The sequence below is a fragment of the Orbicella faveolata genome, unplaced genomic scaffold (genome assembly GCF_042242905.1).
Source record: "Orbicella faveolata isolate gen_17 unplaced genomic scaffold, um_ofav_v1 contig_3, whole genome shotgun sequence".
NCBI classification, from domain to species: domain Eukaryota; kingdom Metazoa; phylum Cnidaria; class Anthozoa; order Scleractinia; family Merulinidae; genus Orbicella; species Orbicella faveolata.
In genome coordinates, this window is record NW_028301558.1 from 9,261,475 (window position 1) to 9,283,495 (window position 22,021).

At 39.2% G+C, this 22,021-nt stretch overlaps 2 protein-coding genes across 5 annotated transcripts; both read left to right on the top strand.

Annotated features, from left to right (window-relative positions):
* Window positions 1–484: 484 nt before the first annotated feature.
* LOC110067908 (opsin Rh4-like) lies at window positions 485–10,099 on the top strand. Of its 4 annotated transcripts, none has more exons than XM_089298438.1 (2): window positions 485–589; window positions 7,889–10,099. In XM_089298438.1, exon 2 carries the CDS (start codon window positions 7,983–7,985, stop codon window positions 8,883–8,885), a length of 903 nt encoding a protein of 300 aa, XP_089154564.1. In that variant the 5' UTR covers window positions 485–589; window positions 7,889–7,982; the 3' UTR covers window positions 8,886–10,099. The 4 variants fall into 4 exon arrangements, with proteins under 4 accessions (XP_089154564.1, XP_020630912.1, XP_020630915.1 ...); XM_020775253.2 differs by lacking the exon at window positions 485–589 and adding an exon at window positions 655–1,785; XM_020775256.2 differs by lacking the exon at window positions 485–589 and adding an exon at window positions 6,063–7,018.
* A 4,372-nt stretch (window positions 10,100–14,471) lies between these two features.
* On the top strand, window positions 14,472–21,674 carry LOC110067896 (NADH dehydrogenase [ubiquinone] iron-sulfur protein 3, mitochondrial-like). Its single transcript, XM_020775240.2, has 6 exons — window positions 14,472–14,691; window positions 15,933–16,016; window positions 16,948–17,177; window positions 19,688–19,813; window positions 20,085–20,204; window positions 21,290–21,674. Exons 1-6 carry the CDS (start codon window positions 14,487–14,489, stop codon window positions 21,458–21,460), a joined length of 936 nt encoding a protein of 311 aa, XP_020630899.2. The 5' UTR covers window positions 14,472–14,486; the 3' UTR covers window positions 21,461–21,674.
* The last annotated feature ends 347 nt before the right edge of the window (window positions 21,675–22,021 follow it).

Below are 22,021 nucleotides of genomic sequence, written 5' to 3' on the forward strand. Positions count from 1 at the left end.
CGCGACACTTTTTTCTCTATTTTGTGAAAAGTGGCATCCTGACATGTTGATTACAATTCGATGACATTTAGTAGATAATTGGCCTTCGAGTGGGTTGTTGTTGTTGTTTGTTTGTTTTTGTTTTGTTTTGTTTTGGTTTGTTTTTGTTGCTAAACCGGGCTGATTTGATTGCTAGACTCAACCAGGTCGAAACAGCTGTCCACGATTGCATTTTGACTTTTAGTTTTAACTCTATCATATCGTTGTTGCATTACGTTTTGAACTTGTTTCAGCCGTGCTTAATTGTGCTCTGTCTCTAGTTCTATAGACTGCAAAAACTTCTTCTGTTTTTTCGGTGAGGTATTTTGACCTCACCTTAGAATACGGAGTTTATTTGCAGTGTAATCGTCAAACGCAAATAGTGCGTGCGCTCTTGCTAAGAAAAGCCTGATACTCAGGTTATGCGTGCGTGACCTCGAGCATGGAGCGCGAGGTGCCTTGTGGGTTGTCTGGGTGTTTGGGCTGGGATAGGTCAAATCGCGAGTTCAGTCACGCGTGCCGTTCCCTCGAGTGCGAGCCTTGCAAATCGTTTCACCTGGACAAAGATCTGGTAAGAATGCTTAGTTAAACAGCGTAAACGGTGTTGATGTACTGTTAAGTCGTTAAATATGTGAAGAAAACCCTCATGATTTTGACACTTGACTTCTTCGTCTTTGTTTCAAGTGGGCGAGCTGAGGCACACCCAGCCGTCCATAAATTCACCAATCTTTTTGAAGTTTGTCGTTCGAAATCAATCTTACTCTTGCTAGGTCGCAAGCATTTCTTGATAAGTTTCGGTTTATTTACTCCTGTGATGTTTTCTCACTCCCGAAAATTATTATTCATATTGCGGTTTCCCTCAACTTGAAAGTAATTATGTAATTATGATTTGTACCTCACATCAGATAGCTTCTATACACAGACACATGAATACCTACAAACTCTAAAGTAGAGAAGATTCCGTCAATCGTAAAATCGGCCTCGTTTCAGCGGCTACTGTACACTTAACCATCGATTGCCAATGTTTCAGAGTAAGATTGCGTGACACAAGTAAAGGGAGACAAACATCAGTGAATATCAGCGTACGTGCGCGTTCATGACATTTAAAGACACCCTCAAGCACGCCGAGGAAATGAAAAGGTGAAATAAAACAACAATTTGCATAACAGAGGTACAATATCGCCTTTGGGGGAGACAAACTGCTATTTGCTGCGGTTCGTGGAATAGCAGTAAATTTACGTTTTCACTGTTCGCCGGAGATTTGACAGTTGTCATGGCAACATCATAATCGAGATCGTGTGTTGGCGGGATTTTACTTGGGGAATCATTCTAGACTGGCCCTGCTACCAACATGTGCTAATTTTATTTTATGAAGTATACTGTATACATATCATTACAGATAGCTTGTCTAAATAGTGCACTAGTGTAGCTTACAACCTCTCCCTCGAGGTTCCTATATATGTGCCTGGCTCTGCATTCGAGGGGGATCAGGTTTCCTCCTAAAGAAAAGGGGCTTTTTCCTGGCGGGCAGTAGGCACACTAGTTTTTAATGTACTTGTTCAGTTTCATATAACGTACACTATCTAAGCTTATCTGAAGTTCTCAATAATAATCCGGTGCAGCAACCAGTGCCCCATTTACCAGTGGAAAGTTGTGTTTTATTGATTGATTGATGTAGGGAATAGGGAAAATCATCAGTGAATATCAGCGTACGTGCGCGTCCATGACATTTAAAGACACCCTCAGGCACGCCGAGGAAATGAAAAGGTGAAATAAAACAACAATTTGCATAACAGAGGTACCATATCGCCTTCGAAACCAAAACACAGTACAAAATGGCACCCAGTCCTTTTCACGGGTTGTACGCCGAGCGAGGAACTGAGAGAAGTAATTAAACTCGTGATTGGCACAAGGGAAAGCGCACTAAAATCAAGTGCCGCACCATTGCATTGCATTATAAAGGTCATGAACGTACATACAAGCGTCCTGTCAAAGCTGAAATGATCTTCAAGTTTTAAGAGGCTGTCCATGTAATAACCGACAACTCGATTTTCGGCCGAAGACAGAATTTCTTCAAATTTTCTGTGCGAGACAATTAGTCCATATGATAAACAAAAATAGCAATAATTTGGCTTTTTATGCTATTTTTCAATTATTCCGGCGACGATTTTCGAGGACGGTCCAAAACAGTTAAAATCGTTCTTTTGCGAGTCAAATTTAGGCGTTACGCTGAAGGCGCTGAAAAATTACGCTTTTACTGAAATACGATAAACTTACAGATCACTTTATTTCATGTTTCATATTTTGATAAACGTTAATATGTTAGAAATCGGACTTAAGAAAAATCAATTATGATTTTTTGAAAATGTCCCACAAAGAGCCTTTGCAAGATTCAAGCGGACATGCTGCTGGTTGAAGGAGTGTTTCTCAAAAGTATAACGTGATCTGGAGCCTCGACCAATATCCATGTTTAGTGCTAAGACTAGTGTACCGGGAACAGGAAAAAAAACTTTGGGCACTAACCTTTTTGAACCACAGGAGTTCGATCAACATAGCTAATATTCAGCCGCGAAAACGTCCGTCACACAATTTTGCACCGCTCGTAGTTCCTAAGTTTCCCACATAAATTTTGAAGTTTCCCACATAGAGTAATGTTACCTTGAAGCAGATATTCTCAAAACGTGCTCTTTGCTCGGGATAATAAAAAAGTCGTGAATAGCCTTAAATTCACCAAAGAGTCCTCCAAAACTTTGAATTAAAAAGCTAAAATGAGCGGCTGCGGTGTAAGTTACTGTTATCTTCTGTCTGGCCTAAGAGCTGTTTCGGCTGAAATTATATATAGGTTAAATAAGATTTGGTCTATATGTAAAAGGACTCTCATATTTAAAAATTAGAACCTTTTACCATAGAACTTACTGCCTAGCTAGAAAGGAAAATTATTTATCGGACATTTATCGCTTGTGTACTTCAGCTGTAGAGCTGTAGGTGATGTAAAGAAAATGTAGATTTCAGTCGTCGTCATTGTACAACGCTAGAATGTCTACACATATCCACACGTATCCGGATATTTTTGAATCCGCAGCATTTTCTTTCCGGATTCAAAAATTTCCCCGTCCACACGTAGTGTATTCAAATCGACTTCGCCTGTCCACACGCATCCGATGATATGCGGATTCACTCTAGAGAAACTAGGCCTGCACGTTGTGCCGCCATATTGGTTTATTGTTCGGTAAGAGACTGGACACGATTTTGCTGCGTCATCGGATTCGAAAATATCCGGATTCACCGTCCACACGTTATCGGATTCGTTGCGGATTTATTTTTTTCCACTTTGGAGAGCAGATTTAAAAATATCCGGATTCGCTGCTGAATTCGCTGAATGCGTGTGGACGGAAGCCGTATCTGGAAAGAAAAAGTTGCGGATTCAAAAATATCCGGATACACGTGGACGGGGCCTAAGTTATTTTTAGCCTGTCAAGGACATTCTTACCGGGTTGTTAAGTCATGTTAAGTTGTAATAGTAGTGACTGCTAGAATAGTTATGCTGAATTGTACACTTTCTCTCTTTGGTTTCATTTTGTTTGAAATAGCGTTTATCAAAATTTGGTGCAGGTTTACAACACAATGTGTCAATCAGGAGAGTTCATATTTTCGGCGAGCAAAAAAATCAAAACAAGAAACTGAAGAAAGAAAAGGAACTTTCGTCTGGAATTCAATGTTTATCCTGCTACCCTGAGTTTCCGATGGGTGGAAGAAGGCAAATAAAGTTGAAAAGGCTACTAACTTGAATTTAACTCAGTTACACAAATTAAGTTCTGTGATTCCGCTCAATATATTCACGATTATTTCACGCTGTTAGTCAGGGGTCCCGTAGCAGTAAATGGCTTGTAAAACCATTTTCGTTTAGTTAGTTCGTTAAAAAAATATATATTTTTAAGCCCGGCGTAGCTATCATGCCCAATACATTCTGAAGTAGACAGTTTGTAAACTTGTTTTCCTAACGGCGGCATTCACATCCCTAAGAATGTGGATAGGTTCACTACCAAATTTGATCCTTTTTGACAACCTCCACTGTGTTTCAATGATTGAGCAGACTGCATACCAGTCCTGTTGGCACGAATCAAAGATGTGCGCATTTGATTTCAGCTCAACCTTGCCAGTGCTAACATTCAATCTTAGTTATGACCGTTGATATGTGCCAGCCAAGGCCTCGTTTTCCGACCCAATCGGACTGCTTCTCGCGATATTTCATTTGAAGAAATTTCATGGCCCAGTCCATTATTAGAATAGCTGACTTGTTGTCGGCTGTGATCCTGTTTAGCCTCTCAGGCCTGGTTTATCGAACATCTTGCTTTCCACAGCAAGATGTCTGACTTGCGCGGTCAAAGGCATATAACAGATCTTCTCGTTGCTCTGAGCTTCCTGATCCGTGTTTGTTAAGTACCTAGAATCTGCGGCATGACCACACGATTATATACCACGCCCACCAGCCCCCTCCCAAACGAAATAATGGTGAACCTTGAACGACCAGTAGGTAGTTGTATTGCTAAGCAACTTTGTAAATAAAAGAATGAGCAATTTTATTAATGTTGTTGTTGTTGTTTTAAAATTTGTGTAATATTCAGAACAAACTATCTTTCATTGCGGCAGGGTGCCCGATAGTCTCTAAACGATGCACTCCTGGATACACCCATAGCGCACTCGTGAAATGACTCATGGGAAAATGAAGTCTGTGTCAGCTTTAGGGCCTTCAAACGTAAACAGTGACAACAACATGCAGTGGTTACAAAATAAAATCTTCAAAGATAAAACCTACGCGAACCAACGGGTGTAGCTTATCCAGAAGATGTTTTTAACTTTCCTGGCTAGCTTGAAATTAATTACATGTGTTCCAGTCACCGCCGTTGATGTCTTGGATACTGGCAGGTGTTAGGGGTTGCCGGTACTTTCCCAGGGTAAATTAAAACATAATTAAAACGATGAGCTAGATAAACCGTCATATTCTTAACCTGTTCTTCTGAGAGCTCTACAAAACCTGCACTTGCCAGTATTAGATCTTTTTCAGAAACATTTTGAAGATGCGACCTGGTCTCGCTGTCACAGGTGTTTAGGGCTACACAATCTGTTAATCCACGACTACTTCCGCACCCATCACCTGTAAACTGCCGAGAAGGAACACAAGCCTGCCATTTCAAACAGCAAAAACAACGCAAAGCGGCAAAAAATAAATTCGTTTTCTCTAGCGTAATTCAAAATTTTTGTTATTTACACCGCTTCTAAGTTTTGTTTGTGTGGAACCTTCTGTAAGTTAGGTATACTTATTAGATGTACAATTTAAACCGGTTTTCATTGAAAACAATCTGAATTTGCATGACAGCCTTATTTGCATTATGAAGTGTGATATTCTCGAAAGCCCTTAAAGTTCGAAGTTGCTGTGAAGATAAAAAGCGCAAGGTATTTTTACACTTCTATGCTTCCCAACATCTGTTTGGCAGAATTTAGTTGAAGTTTAATTACAGACGGTCCTGTCTAGACTTGAGAAATTATCTATCTGATCTATCGGGTAGACTTTTACTTGTACGAACCTCTGACTCAAAATATATCGAAAGTAGCACGCGCTCTGAGCCTTTTGAAGGAACACGGAGATAGCTAGGAATAATAATAAATTTTTGTTGCGCTCGGTGGTTTTTGAACAGAGAGCTCATCCATTTCGGCAATTTTCCATCTTGGCCATGCTCAAATTAGGCGTCTTGCAGGCTCTGAATTCAATATTATGACGTACCGATTTCCAAAAACAACTAAATTCGTTACATTTACTTGTGACACGACAACGTTCACTGGGCACAAATGCAATGAATCGCTTTTACAGAGACTGCCACACAAAAACTGAAATCGATTGCGGAATCTGAAAAATAGCTTGGTATGAAAAAAATTAACCTCATAGATTGCAATTTGTAACAAAACTAATTTATATGCAATTTATCTCTGCAATATTTTACAAATAGTTAAGTTAATTTATTTTATTTCATCTTTGTTTACGGTTGATCTTTTAAAGATTCAGTCTTCTTTGGTATATGTAAGTTTACTCAGTAATGGCAAAACTGTTTGGTTATCACATTACTGAATAAATTAACATGTACCAGTGAAGACTTAATTTATCTGCTTTTGTAGCCAGCGTGATTGAAGGTTCTAAATTTATTTATGCTTTTTAGAGTTAAAAACAGTCTTTTATTGCACACCTCCAGCTGAGAAAAATATGACAAAGCAAATACTTAGAACAGACAATATTAACAAAATACCGGTCTTTTGCACAGATGTACTTAAACTCGGCAAAATGCAGGCAAATGTGTTCACTGTATATGTCCTTTGCTTAAAAAACAAATGCTAACTAAACGCGACTGCCTCGAGAGCAAGCCAGTATTCAATTAAGAATGTTCTGTTCATTAAGAAATGTCCACTAATGCATTCGGCGGCTGAAAAGGTTTGTAACATAAGTGTGCAGATGCATAATTTGTTGGTTTTTTTTTTTTTTTTTTTTCGTCCCCTAGTTCGGCGACTATAAAACACTTCCTTCCTCACCTGACAGTCAGATGTTTTTCGTAAGGTTAGTGCCAAGCACAATAACAGCATGAATAATGCGGTGTTAAAATCTTGAAAAGAGTGGCTTTTTCGGACAACAGGATCAAAAACATTTGAATAATAATAATAAAAAAAATAATCAGCTGAATCAAACGGTGCCGCAGTGGGTTTATAATAGTTTTATGATCGCAAGGTCTTTTCATAATCTGTCATTAAGCGCTGCTTGCGGGGAGAAACAGGTTCAAACAGCGATCGACGCTTTTTTCTTACAAAAAAAAGATCTCTCCTGAATTCCTCTGTAAGAGTTGGTCTACATTCAGCACACGGAACAGCTTGCTGCTATTTGAATCACTCTATTTCGGAGATCAAGATTGAAGAAAAGTTTTCAGACCAGTAGCGGGACATTTTGGAGACCGGAAAGGTCAGTGAATTTTAAAAGAGGACACGGTTAGATTTTTGCAGTTGTATAGCCATAGAAACAAGTATTGCCGACTAAGTGAATACGTACGGTTGAAAATTTATCTTGGAAACACTTCCGAATGTATATATTTTGCAGTTGTTTTCACAGGGAGATATCTTATTTCTATAAGCATACACGGTTTTACACCTATCGTTAAATACGGCTTAGTAGCACAAGAGATCGAGATATTACCAATGTTTTTGTAGCGATACTTGTCGTATATGTGGATCAAATTTTATTGGATATCTTTAATTCCCCAGAGGCTATTAGGGAATCAATAGGATCAACCTGTTTCTCCTCGAGAGGAAATGGAACTGCTACAGGGCACACATTAGATTTAATGCTCGGTGATTGGACAAATCTTAGATACGTGTTTTCCAGCTACTTCGATTTTCAGGGGTGTTAAATTAATAGCGGTTATCTTTCCGGCAGGTGCTTTGTTTTGCGAACTGCGCTTTACACGTTTTGATACCTCTGTCTGATTCTGGTATGATAGCTTTAAGGTGTTGCAAATGGAGTGTTTCCTTGCCAGAATAGTGTGACCGACGTGCGTTTTTGAATTTCAAGTGCTAGTAGCACTAATAGAGCTGCTTAATTGGTTTTGTTGTGTTGGCGAGGAGCAAAGACACAATGCAAACCCAAATAGCAGGATGTGCGAAAGTGAAAGCTCCATAGGGTTCATTAATTTACATACGGCACACCTGCGCCCCACGTACTATAATAATAACAAAAAATAGAACCTATTGATAAAGTGCAGTTTAATTCCGTTCCTCATTGATTCGCGGCGCCTAAATTGTGCTATAAATCACGTTCGCTGTACTTTGTTCACAGATTCGCATGCCGAGAAGATCTTTTCGCAATAGCTTCGTTCGCGGTGTGGAAGCCGGCCAGAAATCAGCTTGTTTTTCACGATTAATCAGGCGACATGCAGAACTACGAGCAATATACTGCCACTACAGCCTTCGTTTGCCCGTTGTATCTTCTCACTATCGTCCTGGGCTCGCTCGGTAATGGAATGGTGATCTACTCCTATTTGACGGACAAGTCGATTCACCAGACTTTCAACTTTCTCATCACCAACTTGGCCATCGCCGACCTCTTAATCTGCCTTCTCTTCACGCCGATGCTGTTCATCTACCGAGTGTACCCGAAAGGAGAGATCATCGCGAACACGCCAGTCTGTGAAATAAGCTTGTTCTTGTCCATGTTCAGCATTTCACTGATGTATTTCGTGTTCCCTCTGTTGGCGTATCATCGAAAAGACGTCATGCTACGACCGCAGAATCCAAGGCTCTCTCTGGCGCAAGCACGCCTGGTGATGTACATTTTCTGGTTCCTCTGCATCTTGGCCTCGCTGTTCATGGTCCTACTGGCTCGAAATGAGTTCACAAGTGGTGACACCACCCCGAAACTTTACCGCTGCCTGTTGATCAACCAGCGCTTGGACACCTACGCGAAAATCTTCCTCGGCTACTCAGCGACCCTCTATGGCCTTTCCATTCTCATAACAGCCGTGACGTACGTCCAGATATTCCGAACGCTGCACACTCACATAGAAGGAGTGAATGGCTCGGCGGACGAGCGACACGTCACGAAGTTGTGTTTCTGGGTCGCCATCGTCTACACCGCTTTCTGGACCCCGTTTCTTCTCGTCCAACTTGGTGGCGTCTTTGGTACTTACACGGAGCTTCACTTTAACCTGCATGGTTGTTCTTCTGCTATTGGAGTGATTGGGTCAGCGGTGAATCCTGTGTTGTATGCGGTCATGAACCCTTACTACAGGACCAGGCTGTACCACGTGTTCAAGAAAGCGACTTGTCGCCAGTGACAGTAACATGCGAAGATTGCTGTTCATTGCTTGGTGTTGTAAAAGCTTAAAGCTTTAGGCTTAATGCTTTTTGGTTAGGAGATAACAAAAAGTTATCAGTGATTACAGTTGGTGTTGTTAGAAATGACGAAGGTTAAAACATCTCTTACTGTGTATTTAAGTTAAATGTTCGGGATGAAGTTTTAAATGCTAAGAGTACCATTATTAACTTCTATTAAGGCTTAGCCTAGGTATAATTAAGTCGAAAATCTCAAGCATAGTGCTATTCCCTTGGCCTTATTTTGTTTTGCACATAAAAGGCAGGGGGATAACTTGAAAACCGCAAGGTTCATTTATCCCCTTGGCTCGACTTTAAGCACATATCTTTATTTTCTATGCAAATGCGTATCAAGTGTCTAGAGGGTCCTAGAGTGAATAAAGCATTGTTGTTGTAAGAATACATGTATAGTTGAGTCGCTGGCTTGTTAAAGTATTTCTTAACTAAAACTTTAAATTTGTTGCTACTATACAAAAACTCGACCGTATCAGTTTTCTTGGAAACTGCACCATTTGTAACTGATGGTTCAGTCGACTCTAAAAGGAAAAATCATAGATCATTTATCAGGAAAACAGGCTCGTTTTTTCCGAACGAATCTGTTTCACACCTTTCTCAAGTTTAGCCGAGTTGATTCAAGGGTGCAACAGTTTTGTCTTGATTCCCCAATGAATCGTGAATTTTATCTTGACTTGCTTTGTCTGCCCTCGAAACTTGTTTTGCCATTGTGACACAAGACCGCGAGAAAGAAAAACAAACAAACAAACAAACAAACAAACAACAACAACAATAACAGGCAAGCTAAGTTTTATTCAACTTGTTTTATGTCGATTTATGGCTATCAATGCGGTAACTATCACAGGAGACACACTCGTTATTCCTACGAGTACGTATGTAAGAAATAACATGATGTATATAATATGTGCAAAGAAAGTTCGCTACGTAAGCTCTGATTTTAAGTGCATGTTACTAACATACTTTATGTATGATATCTGAACCCAGATATACGTTATACCAACTTTTCAGAGGTAATATAAGAAAGTAAACTATTCTGAAAAACTGAACTTGAATTTTGCGTCAGTTTATTGAACTGTCGAATGAAACAGTAATGTAAGAAAGAAAACCCAAAGAAATAAAATCGTGTCAGACGAGAAAGAGAAAAATAAATAATCATGAACGACGTGATGCGTCCTATGTTAAATTGTGTTTTATATGAAAAATGATTGCTCGCCCGCGTATCAAAGCTTCCTCATATCTGACTGGTGCCGCGGTATTTTATTTTTGATGTCAGATTTAACAAAGAGCGCAGCAAAAGGCGTTATCAGTTCACCGGTAGATGAAAAATAGTTTCGATCAAAAAATTCAATTATTCAGCGTTTAAAGATGATTGATTTTGCTAGGTCCTTTTTTTTAGGGAGGGGGGGGGGGGAGGGGGAATCAAGGAAGTGGTGACAAGCCGACATTTTCTGCCAAATAGGTAAGTCTTTGCTTCCTTTTTTAAAGACTCACCAAGTATACAATCCTAGATGTTTTTCACTGGGCTTTTCTATTCAAATACCGACGCTCCATATTCTTTAGTCAGTGTCAGCAGTAAACCGCTACGTTCTTCACAACAACAATTCTGTGAAAACAAATTAGTAATACCCCGAAGCAAGGGAACGTTGAATACCGACGATTGATTTGGGGCTGCCGGAAACAAACGGTCGGGAAAGCTTCGGTCGGGAAATGTGTACCAGATGTAGTTTTAGTGGCTTTTTCGGTGCACGGCCCACAAAAAGACGGCTGTAGCCGGGAATCAACGCTGGTTCAGTTGTAGGGCTAGATTAAAATGTGTAGCGTCTAATCTAGGCTCGAGGCGTTTTGGTTCTTCCGGAAGCAATGGCCTTCTTCCTGTCTCCCCAGTGTATAGTTGAAAACATGATAAATTAATGATCACGTGTGGGCGAACATTTGATCATGAAACTGGTGAGTGATTATTATTCCTGCATTGATTTCATCGTCAAAGCCGCTGCAATTGATTATTGAAGCCCTCGATCAATCGGTGGCATGGATTCAAGTTTCTTTTCTTTTTTTTTTTTTTTCATATTTTATTAACCTGCGTTCAGGCGTTCTTTTTCTCCCCGTTCGCCGAAAAAAAAGAACGCCTGATCGCAGGGTTAATATTTTGTAAACAAGATCAGCAAAAGAGCACGTGTGTCGGGATTTCAGGTCGGGTTGGACTGTTTATTTTTTGTCCTGCCAGCAAGGTTAGTCTGGTCAGAATCCACCTGCTGTGGAATGCCTGATAGTAGCCCTTAGAGCCTGTCTAGTAGTTCCCTAGTTCAGACCAGAGTCAAAAGACATCGAGAGGGGCCTTTGTTTATGTTCTTATCAATAAAGATGAAAAAGTTAGTTCTTCTAAAAAACATGCCCAATTCAAGACTAAAGTGCAAAAACCAGACCCTATTAATGATCAAAATGGCTAAAATCGATACCCTATTTATGACCAAAACGGCTGAAAAACCATACCCTTTGGGGCCGCTTATACCCTCCACCCACCCCAAGGTCTATGCCCACGAGGTAACTTCGGAATTCTTCAACCGACTGGTCATCTAGATCTTAACTGACTGGGTTTTTTAACCCTTTGTATACCAAGGGGGGTGGTATTTATTTGTTACAAAAATGAGTATATTTTACAAGAATGCTTGCCAAGCCTGTTCTTTACAACAAAACCCTTTAAAACTATATATATGTGCATTAAAAATACTTTCACATCAACCATAGAAATTATGACACATGTCAAAATTGTGACGTCGTAATAAGCATAATTTGCATAATTATGCACATTTTTTAAGAAACGCTTTGAAATCACCAGTTTTAAACAAATACTCCAACTTTTAGTTTCTTACTGGAAATTCTAATCGCTTTTCAGTATAATTTCAAAAGGTAAGAAGTATTAATAAGGGTTGTAACCCCTGTTTTAGAGAATTTAAGACAGATTAATGATTGCCTTTTGTGAAGTAAAAATTGAAAAAATAATGAAATATGCAAAAGATGCAAGTAGTTTCTTTATGGGTAATACAGTCCCTAGTTATATGCCGAACTAGCACAAAACTATGTTCACACATTAACCACGAGTTAATCTCTTAAAGATCTTCTTCTTCCTCTTTGATATGGCCTCCCTCTTGCTTCTTTTAGCCAACGGGGACCATCTCGACTTTCATCATCATAGTAGTAGTCTTGCATCGTGTGGTACCTTTGAAAACAAGGCTCAGGGCACAATCTAACGCCACAAATAGCACAGCTGTAGATAGTCTTCACCTTCTGGATATGGACCGTGAAAGGTGATCTTGTATCATTGCTCACAGGGTAATGGAAATGATCCCGATTGAATCTTATGTCAGGAATAGCAACAGGGGTCGGCACGAATCCTGTGTCTCTTCGAAAGCACTTGCCTTGAACTAATGTGCTGACCAACTCCTTTCTGAACTGCAGTGCTCTTAGACTGACATGATTCTGGGATTTGGTGTGGAGAACATGTGCATTTGATACACACACCTCAGTCATATAAAAAGCACTTTATAATACCAGACTGACCCCTTCATAAGTCTGGCATATGCAATGGTTCGCTGGTCAGACACATCTACTCCACCCATATAGGTGTTGTGGAGGTCAATTACACCTGGTCTAAAAAACTGCTTCTTCTCCCACTTCCCATTTACTTTTACTGATCGCTGAACCGAGCTTGAGTCTGTTGTACTGGTGGGAAGGGTGGCTAACACACTAACTGGCTTTCTGTCATGCCATGTCACGCAAGTCAAATTTCCCTTTTGCCTATACAAACACTTTCCTCTTTTAAGATCTTTCACTGCCTTTTCCTTCACACCACAAATCTCTCTTGGCAAGGCTACCCTGTTGGACCGAACTGTGCCACATGCAAGGGTGTTTCTTTCTTCTAACTCTTCAAACAGAGCTACAGAAGTGTAATAGTTGTCCATGAAGGAATAAAATCCCTTATCTAGATAAGGTTGCAGCACAGACATAACTGCCTTCCTTCCTAAGTCTTTCTGTACTTCATTATTCTCCTTGCCAGTGTAAATCTTACTATTCAACACATAGCCACTGGTGGATCCTGCAAGGGTGAAAGCCTTTATACCAAATCGTCCCGGCTTTATGGGGATAAACTGCCTGAAGTGTACTTTGCCTTTGAATTTAATTAAAGTCTCATCTATGGCAAGTTTTCGCTCAGGGGTGTACACGTTGTGACAACTTGCCATTACCAAATCTAGGAAAGGCTGGATTTTGTACAGCTTATTGTAGTCTGTGGAGTCTCGCGGGGGAGCATGGTTGTTGTCAGCAAAGTGCAGGTACCACAAAATTTGAAAGAATCGAGTCCGGGACATCAAAGATGGGAAGAAAGGAGAACTTAGGACGGGATCAGTACTCCAGTGACAATTAAGGTTTGGTTTTGTAACCAACCCCATATTTAGGTACAGACTAATCCAGGCCTTCATTTCACTTTCTGTGACTGGATACCACACAGAGCTTTCTGCTGACCCTCTCTTCTGTTCTGCATATATATTAGTTTGACTAACTAACAACTGCCATACCTCTTGGGTAAAACGCAGCTCAAAATAATCCAAACACGATTTCAGGTTTCTTGTGCTGACATTTATTCCAGGCTCTTCACCAAAATCAATATCTACTCTGCGTTCGACTTCTCTAGACCAATGTTCTTCATCCGATTCCACTTCGTTGTCTTCCTCTTCCGACTCTTCGCTCGAATTCTCGGAGCTTAATTCCGATGCACCAGAGTGAAACTTCTCATCAGAAGCTTGATGCTCGATTATACTGGCGAGAGGGAAGTCTTCTTCGTCGATAAACTGAATTTCGACGTTGTTTTGGTCGCCGAAATGTAGTACAGCATCATCTTGAAGAGCCGCCATTTTTAAATCTCCCCGTTGAAAACGTTTAAATCACAAAAAGCCTCAAAATTCGCCCGAAAACAAGCTCGATGGAAGAAATCCTCGAAAAAACTAATAAAGCAGTTCATGTAATCTACATTAAAATGTAGTCGTAGTTTCAGCCCCTCAAATCCCTCTCTTAAGGCCCGATCGAATGAGGACTGTATTAAGTGGCCATATATGGCCGCTTGGTACGCAAAGGGTTAACCAATAATAATCCCTCTCACAGTCTGGCGTTTACTGATTGAATCCGGCTCTTGATCGTTTCATTCCTGTTGTTCGCCAACGCCGATTCCATTGGGGTGCATTTAGTAGCTATTTGTGACCTACCCTCAGGGCTATTGATCTTGTTTGCCGGATTCATGCTTTTGATTTAGATTAGATTTCTTAGATCTAGGGGATCAAGCAAAAGCTTTTAGTACTGCTGACTTAGAGAACCAAAATTGGTCTTGAGCTCATCGGTGATTTTATCCGTGATCTAAGAATTTGGAACAGAAGAAATGTCGGACATAGCGAGGACAGTTCATGAGACTTGATATTGAGGGAGGGGTGGCAGGGAGTTTCAACTCTCCTCTTCCCGTACCTTTTCTTCTCGGGTTTTTGCCCATCATCCCGCCATACTAGATGGAGTCAGTGAAAACAATGATTACTGGTGTGGTGTGGGGACATAAATTTTCCCTGCGCGAGCCTGCGCATCTTAGAACAAAGGCAGCGGCTTCTCACAGAGAGCAACCGCACCAGAGCCTTCACGTTCTCAAAATGGCGTCCTCGAAAGTTCGTTCTCTGCTGAGATTGGGGGCAATTGCAAGTCCCAGAGTTCTACTGAGAAGTATGTATTCTATGTTTTGAGTTTTGAAGCTAATTTTTTTAAACCTCAATTTGCTTTTTAATAGTAAAAATTCCCAATGAGATAGGCAAAATTGCACTGAAACTAACTTGTTCTTATTGTCGTAAGCTTTGCTTGAACTCAAGTGTATTTACTTGTAAACAATTGCTTGACGGTGTTTTTGAGCTGAAGCTTAAACGTTTTCACGTTAGCTTACAGGTTGTAGCGAAACCTAAGATCCCCGAAAGCTAAGACCTAAGACCTAAGACCCGAAAACGAAGACTCCCCTATTTTCTTTCTTTAACAAGACGTTTTTATCGTTTGTCTCACGATGTAGTCAGTTGAGATGTAGATCGCGACGTTTTGACTGCTTACTGCTAGTCTTCTTCAGGCGATAAGGTCGACTGATTGCACGGTATCATTTATATCAAAAAGGTCGGCTGTGACATGTCCAGCTCCAGTTTTTTTCTTTTTAACAGCGGTAAAGTACTGTACCATCAAACCATCAACCATCAAACACCGGTTTTACATGTATTCCCTTAATTCCGCTCAATGGTTACCATATGAGAGCTGTTGGATTCTTGTTTCGTTGTTGTTTCTCAAACGGCCTTCATCTTTGAGTGTGGTACTATAATATAATGGTACTTTTCCTGGCCGAACCAGTGTGAAATGAAAACTGGAGGAAAATTGCCAAACCCTGTTCATTTATGTGGAATGTAACAACCTCAAGCACATTTTACACCAGCAGCAAATTTTTTGATGCAAACTTCAAAAGAGCTTCAAAAACAGTACTTTTGTTGTTTTTAAAAAATAAACAAAACAGAGGGGGTCTTCATTTTCGGGTTTTCGGGTCTTTGTTTCAGGTTTTCAGGTCTTCTTTTTTGGGTCTGCATGTTTTACTGCTATTAGAAACATTAAAACCAGAGCGGAATATGTCCAGTGAGAAACCATAACAAGATCATATTAAATAAAGAAAATAAAAGGTCTTCATTTTCAGGTCTTAGGTCTTAGCTGGTGGGGGTGTTAGTTTTCGCTACAGCCTTATCTTACACGTGCATGGGTAAATGGTACATCAATTAAATTTGGTCAACATAGTTTTATTCTGTGGTATATTCATGTAAAAAAAAATAATAATAAAATAAAAAAATAAAAAAAAAAACCTTCAAAGACAGACACAGGCTGGAGCCTTCAATATCTGTTAAATTGTAATCATTCATCAATTCAATGAATATTGTCTTTTTTAGATCAATACAAACGCACACCTGTCTGTACTCGTGCATTCTCCTCGCAGCAATCAAGAAAATTATCAACTGAAGTTGCAGTCAAAGGTGATACCTGTTATATTTAAAACTGTTCTGTGTGGAATTACATGGAGTAGCAACTGGGTTGCAGGAATGACATGAGTAAGGTTGCCAATTTTGAGATTGAGTGTGCTAGCTTATTAAGGTACATGTAATTCCATTGAAATAGAACTCACAATAGATGTTCTTTCAAACTTTACCTGTTGGCTGCTTACATGTAAGTCAAGAGAACTTAAAATTTGAAATAAAACAGGGGGGTCCCTGTATCGTTTAGGAGCAGGAGAACCTTCAATAAACCCCATAATTCCAGAAATTATTTGCTTTCAGAAATGTGTATATTTTAATCATTCACCTTATGCTTTAAGAGAACAGCAAAATAGGGAGAAAGTTAAACGAGAAATACATGTACAACAATGGATGTATTGCATCAATGTTAAGGAGCAATTTGATGTATGTTTCATGATAAAGGCAAGCATATTTAGTCGACAGGGATTCAATATGTTCCAAGCATGGAGTGTTCTTCATTTACAAGTACTAGCTATGCTCTCAATTTTTGTGGTAATTTTTTACTCTGCAAAAGAAATTGGTCCATGTTCACTATATAGAAAGAAGGTGATCTCTGTATTCAAATTAAATAAAAAAAATCGTTAGGTTGCAGCACTTGTTTCCAAGAAAAAAAACGATGATTTGTCTCTCGCAAGCCAAGCCATTTAGAAAAAGGCCACCATTTTGTATATGTTGTGTATATGTTGTATGCATGTGCTCATGAGTGCGCTAATGATGTGAAAATCGTGCACAGTAGGACTGTGCAATGCAATTCTGAGGAATCACCTTAATGGAAGTTTCAAAGTCAGGCAAAATGACTGGTCCAACTGTTTGTGACTTGTTTATAATGCGTAGGTAATGAGAGGTGCTTATCTTAAGTCATTCACCTTTTGTTGTCTTGTTTGTTGTTCAGAGGATGCAGCTGTCGCACAGCTGTCTGAGTTTGGGCAGTATGTAGCTAGCATATTGCCAAAGTACATTCAACAGGCACAGATAACGCAAACAAAAGAACTGGAATTGTTGATTGCTCCGGAGGGAATCATCCCTGTCCTTACCTTCTTAAGGGACCATACTAATGCTCAATACAAGTCTCTGGCAGACCTGACAGCAGTGGATAAGCTGGGAAAGCCTTTCAGATTTGAGGTACATGTACAGTGTATGTTGCAGGTTTAATTTTAAAATCTAAAAATTTTAAAACCAGTTTGATTGTCTTTCGTTTTTCTTTTATCAAACCCTGACATTATTAAGTAAACTCTTTGGTTTGAACTTGTCTCAAGCACAGAACAGAAAGTAAAGCCCTTTTTATATTTGGCCTAGTGGCTTGGGAGCTCAAAAACACTGAACCCCGGTCTGTGGACCCCCATTACGGACAGGGTCCATGGACTACTCCTACGGACTCCCTCTATGGATCACCCCGAAAAGAGAATGAAAATTACAATACATGTACACGTAAATAAAGATTTCTCTTACGGTTTGTCTAAGGCAACATTCATGCTACAGCAGAGAACTTTGAAAATGTGGCTTTATTTCTACAATTCAGTTTTGAAAAGGCTCTTCCAATGGGAGGAATTTCAAAATGCCACCTTTTCATTTTTGTGTAGACAGAAAACATCTTGAAAGCTTTTGGAAAACAGTGGTGCCATGATAATCATGTTATTTCCCTGACTAAGTTTTCCTCAAACACAAATCCAAAATGACTGGTGATTGTTGCATTTTCAAATTTCTCTGCAGTAATAATAATAATGATAATGATAATGATAATGATAATGATAATGATAATGATAGTGATAGTGAGTGATAGTGATAGTGATAGTGATAGTGATAGTGATAGTGATAGTGATATGATAATGATAATGATAATGATAATGATAATAATAATAATAATGGTAGTAATAATAGCATTTTGTAAAGCTTAGCTCTAGTTTTTGTCACAATAAACACTCCTCATTATTATAATAGTAGTAATAATAATAATAATAATAATAATAATAATTTATTGCAGGGCTCGAAATTAACTTTTTCGTTCGGGAGCCAGCTGGCGACAAACGGAAAAATTTTGGTTGCCAGATCGTAAATTTTGGTCGCCAACTTATTTTATAAATAACCTACACAAGGACACGATTTTCTACATTACTTTGCATGCAAGAAAAGTCACAATTGAAGAGCGAAAACAACTAGAAACAACACGAGTAACACTTAGTTATAAAGCTACCGTTGTTCTCAGGTGATATGTCTCTGGTCCGAAGGCAATGGTTGTCTCCATAGTCATTTTAAATGAAGCGAAGCATAAAACGTTTTAAGTCCGTGGTTTTCATTGTGAGACAAACACGGGTCCTTGCGTATTTTCTCTTTGCTACTTCTTCGAAATGCCATTCTTTATTTTTGACTTGCTTTCCTCGAAGGATTCAAAGTTTGGATTAACCTTTTGGCTGAATCTTCATTCCCCGCACGTAAAAACTCACGTAATTCCTTCAATTGATTGGTATCTGCTGCCATTTTCGCGGCAAATGAAAAGCATGTGGTGTTGAAGTGCGCCTGCGATCCCAGTTTCAGAAGAAGCCGATGAAACAATATGGCGCGCCGTGAACGCAGTATCGACATGTCGAATTACATTCAATTTTTTCGATTATCTTGTAATATTCAGACATTATTTTACTGGGGACGGAAAGGTGACTTGTATGCTATCTACCATATCCGAATGATTTCCTAATATAAGGATTTAAAAACAAAAGTTGTGTCGTGGTGTTCTTTAGTTATCGGACAAAATGCGAGTCGCCGGCTGGCGACCAGTTCTGAAAATTTAGTTGCCAGTGCTCAATTTTTGGTCGCATTGGCGACCAGTGAGTCGCATTTTCGAGCCCTGTATTGATTTATTTTTCTGCAAAGTGTGGACAGAAAACGTTTGATACATTTTCAGTGTGAAACCTGAAAATGCATCAAATGTTTTCAGAGTGAAACCTGATCATTTTTCGGGTGTAAAAAACTCAAGTCTGTAACAGACTTGAGTTTTTTTTAAACCCCCAAAATGATGTCTAAAAGCTATTTTTGGCAAAAAGAGAAGCTGGTGGCAGAAAAAGGAAAGTTTGTACATTCCATGGGTGGCTGAATCTGACTAATCTGGCTTGTCTGACTTTTAGCTTGTTTCTTGTTTTTATCTGTTATTTGGCTGAGCAAACTGGGAAGCCCGGGGGAGTTCACAAACCTGTGAGAGAATGAGCTGAACAAAATGGAGGAGGGACAGGAGCACAAATTTCAAGACTTTCCAGAGGCTTCTCGGTCTTTCATACATGTACATACAATAGCCACAGCAAAGGAAATGGCAATGTGTAATGAATGATATAACTTGCGCCCAATCCTGAACCCAAGTCTGTTACATTTGCACAGTGTAATCCTTAAAATTTCGCCTACACAAGTGATCTACATGTATAATAATTAGACAAACCGTAGGTGAAGTCTTTATATATTATTTTAATTCTATTTTTGGGGTGGTCAGTAGAGGGGTCTGTAATCCTTGGTGCTCAACTCTATTTCTTGTGGTGTGAAGTGTACCTGTACTTCCTGTGGTACAGGTACTTGTCCATCAAAGTTTTACTCCTAAGCATTTTGAGTACATGGACGTCTTTTTTTTTCTTTCTTCCTTTTTTTTTTTGTAGATTGTGTACAATTTGCTGTCCCTGAGGTACAACTCAAGGATTCGAGTAAAAACATACACTGATGAATTGACACCAGTTGACTCTGCTGACCCAGTGTTTAAGATAGCAAACTGGTATGAAAGAGAGGTAAGTGTCCACATGTATACCAAGGCTAACATGTACAGTATGTACAGTATTGTTTTGCATTTTCCTCATCTCTACATCATCTACTCCTATTCTGTAGTAATTCACATGTCAGAAGTACAATCAACATGAGAAAGCCAAACCATGGAATCTTTATTTGTGGTTGAAACGTGACAAATATGCAGAATTACCTGCAGCTCCCTGAATAGTGATTGAGGCTTCAAATGTAATAGAGTAGAAGTTGTTCTTATTTGTCATCTCTGGATCCTTTTAGATATGGGACATGTACGGTGTGTTCTTTGCGGATCATCCAGACTTACGAAGAATTTTGACAGACTATGGGTTTGAAGGACACCCCTTTAGGAAAGATTTCCCTCTTACTGGTTATGTTGAGGTAATCGATTTAATGATTTTACACTGATCTGCTTTCATCCTTTCTTTCCCACTGTTGTTGTTAATCTCTTTTTGAGTAAACATTTACAAGAGTAGTGTTGCAATTATGGGCACTCACTTAGTTAAATTATGTTTTAAGCAATCTCTCATTGTTGTTTCCTATTTTCCGTAACACTTTCTGTCAGTTATGATACATGTTTGCATTGTACCAGACTTTTCACTAAGTGCTACATATAACTAAGTTTTCACTTTAGTTAAAAGTACCTTTACAATGGTCAGCATGTGTTTACATTCAAAGTACAGTATTACCTGGAATCATTTGGCAATGCACATTGGCACGGGTGAACCGCAGTGACAGAATGCGTGAATTGCATGCGAGAGAAGTGAGATGAAACGGCGTGGTTCAAGAAAGAAACTCACCCAATTCATGAACAAAAACCTAGGTTGAAATTTTACTTTAATTTTTCAAATGGATGGATGAATGACTGACACAATAGCAATATTGGGATTTTATTCTTTTTCTGTTGAGATGAAATTCTTTGCACCCAAAGTTGTTCAGGGAAGGGTTTGTTATCAATTAACAGTAACTTAATCATGTCACATCAGCCTTTAGGAAAGTACCTTTTCCTATTTCATACATTTGATATACATTCATACATGGATGGCACGGCATGGCAGAGAACAAAACGAAACTGTTTCATTCTAATTGTTGTTTTGGTATCTCTTGTAATTTGGTCATATACCGAGTAATAAAATACAGCTATGAAGTTAACAAAGGCGATTAAGAGTATGAAGACACAACCATACGTATTTGGACAAGTCAATGGGTTTTCCCCTGGGTTTTGTTTTGGTTTCATCTCGTGTTTCATTTGTTCCTCCCAAGGTGGTCACATGGGAAAACCTCATGTACTGCCTTGTGAAACTGGTGGCTAATGTGCATATGAAGTCAGGTGGTACTGTAATGCAATTCTTGCTTTTAACTAGTGTGAATTGATGGTAAGATTGTACAGTGTGTACTTAATATCTTCATCACTGTAGTTTAGGCTTCAATGCCAAAATAAAATATAAATATGTATTTGTTTTCAGGTGCGTTATGATGATGAACTTAAACGAGTTGTCTGTGAACCAATTGAAATGGCCCAAGAATTCCGCAGGTTTGACTTTCAGACTCCTTGGGAGAATTTCCCAGCACACAGGAAAGAGGTAGAAGCTCTTTCAGAACAACTACCCAAAGGGAACAAGCCAGACAAGAGTTAATTGATTTCTTCATTTAGCTGTTTGAAAAAAGGTTTTGTAACAAAATACATCTTATTTGGTGATTGCATACAGGTACAGCTGCATTCTGAGCAGTGTTCTTTAATGATGGAAGAAGTCATTGCTATAATAAATTGTAAATATCTTATTACAACCAAATACACTGTATGTCCATTGGTACATGTGCCAATAATTAAAGAGCTTTCTTTTAACTGTCTATTTACTGTTTGCCTAAGTCTTTTACCATTCTGTGTGAAACTTGAACGATTTAAACATCAACAAATGGCCGAAATGAAAGATCGAGTACCTAAAAAACGACTGGGCACTAGCAGGTTAAATGACGTTTTTCTCAATATCTAAGTACCCATATGACCCCACCTCAAAGTTTCAGGAATTAGAAATTGGCTCCAATGTAACATTCATGCATTTTTACAAACTAAGAAAATGTGAAATCAAAAATAGTCTTACAGATTTCTGTTAAATCTTGGCTCTAAACACGATTCACCTGGACAAATCAACTGTGAAAATTTCATCATGGGTTGTATGGTAGGTTTTCTAGCAATC

What these genes read in the sequence shown, in the direction of transcription:
- LOC110067908 (XM_089298438.1), top strand. Translation starts at nt 7,983, where the DNA reads ATGCAGAACTACGAGCAATATACTGCCACTACAGCCTTCGTTTGCCCG.
- LOC110067896 (XM_020775240.2), top strand. Translation starts at nt 14,487, where the DNA reads ATGGAGTCAGTGAAAACAATGATTACTGGTGTGGTGTGGGGACATAAA. An exon ending in AACTGAAGTTGCAGTCAAAG is followed by an intron (nt 16,017 to 16,947) that starts GTGATACCTGTT and finishes TTTGTTGTTCAG; the next exon opens with AGGATGCAGCTGTCGCACAG. An exon ending in GAAAGCCTTTCAGATTTGAG is followed by an intron (nt 17,178 to 19,687) that starts GTACATGTACAG and finishes TTTTTTTTGTAG; the next exon opens with ATTGTGTACAATTTGCTGTC.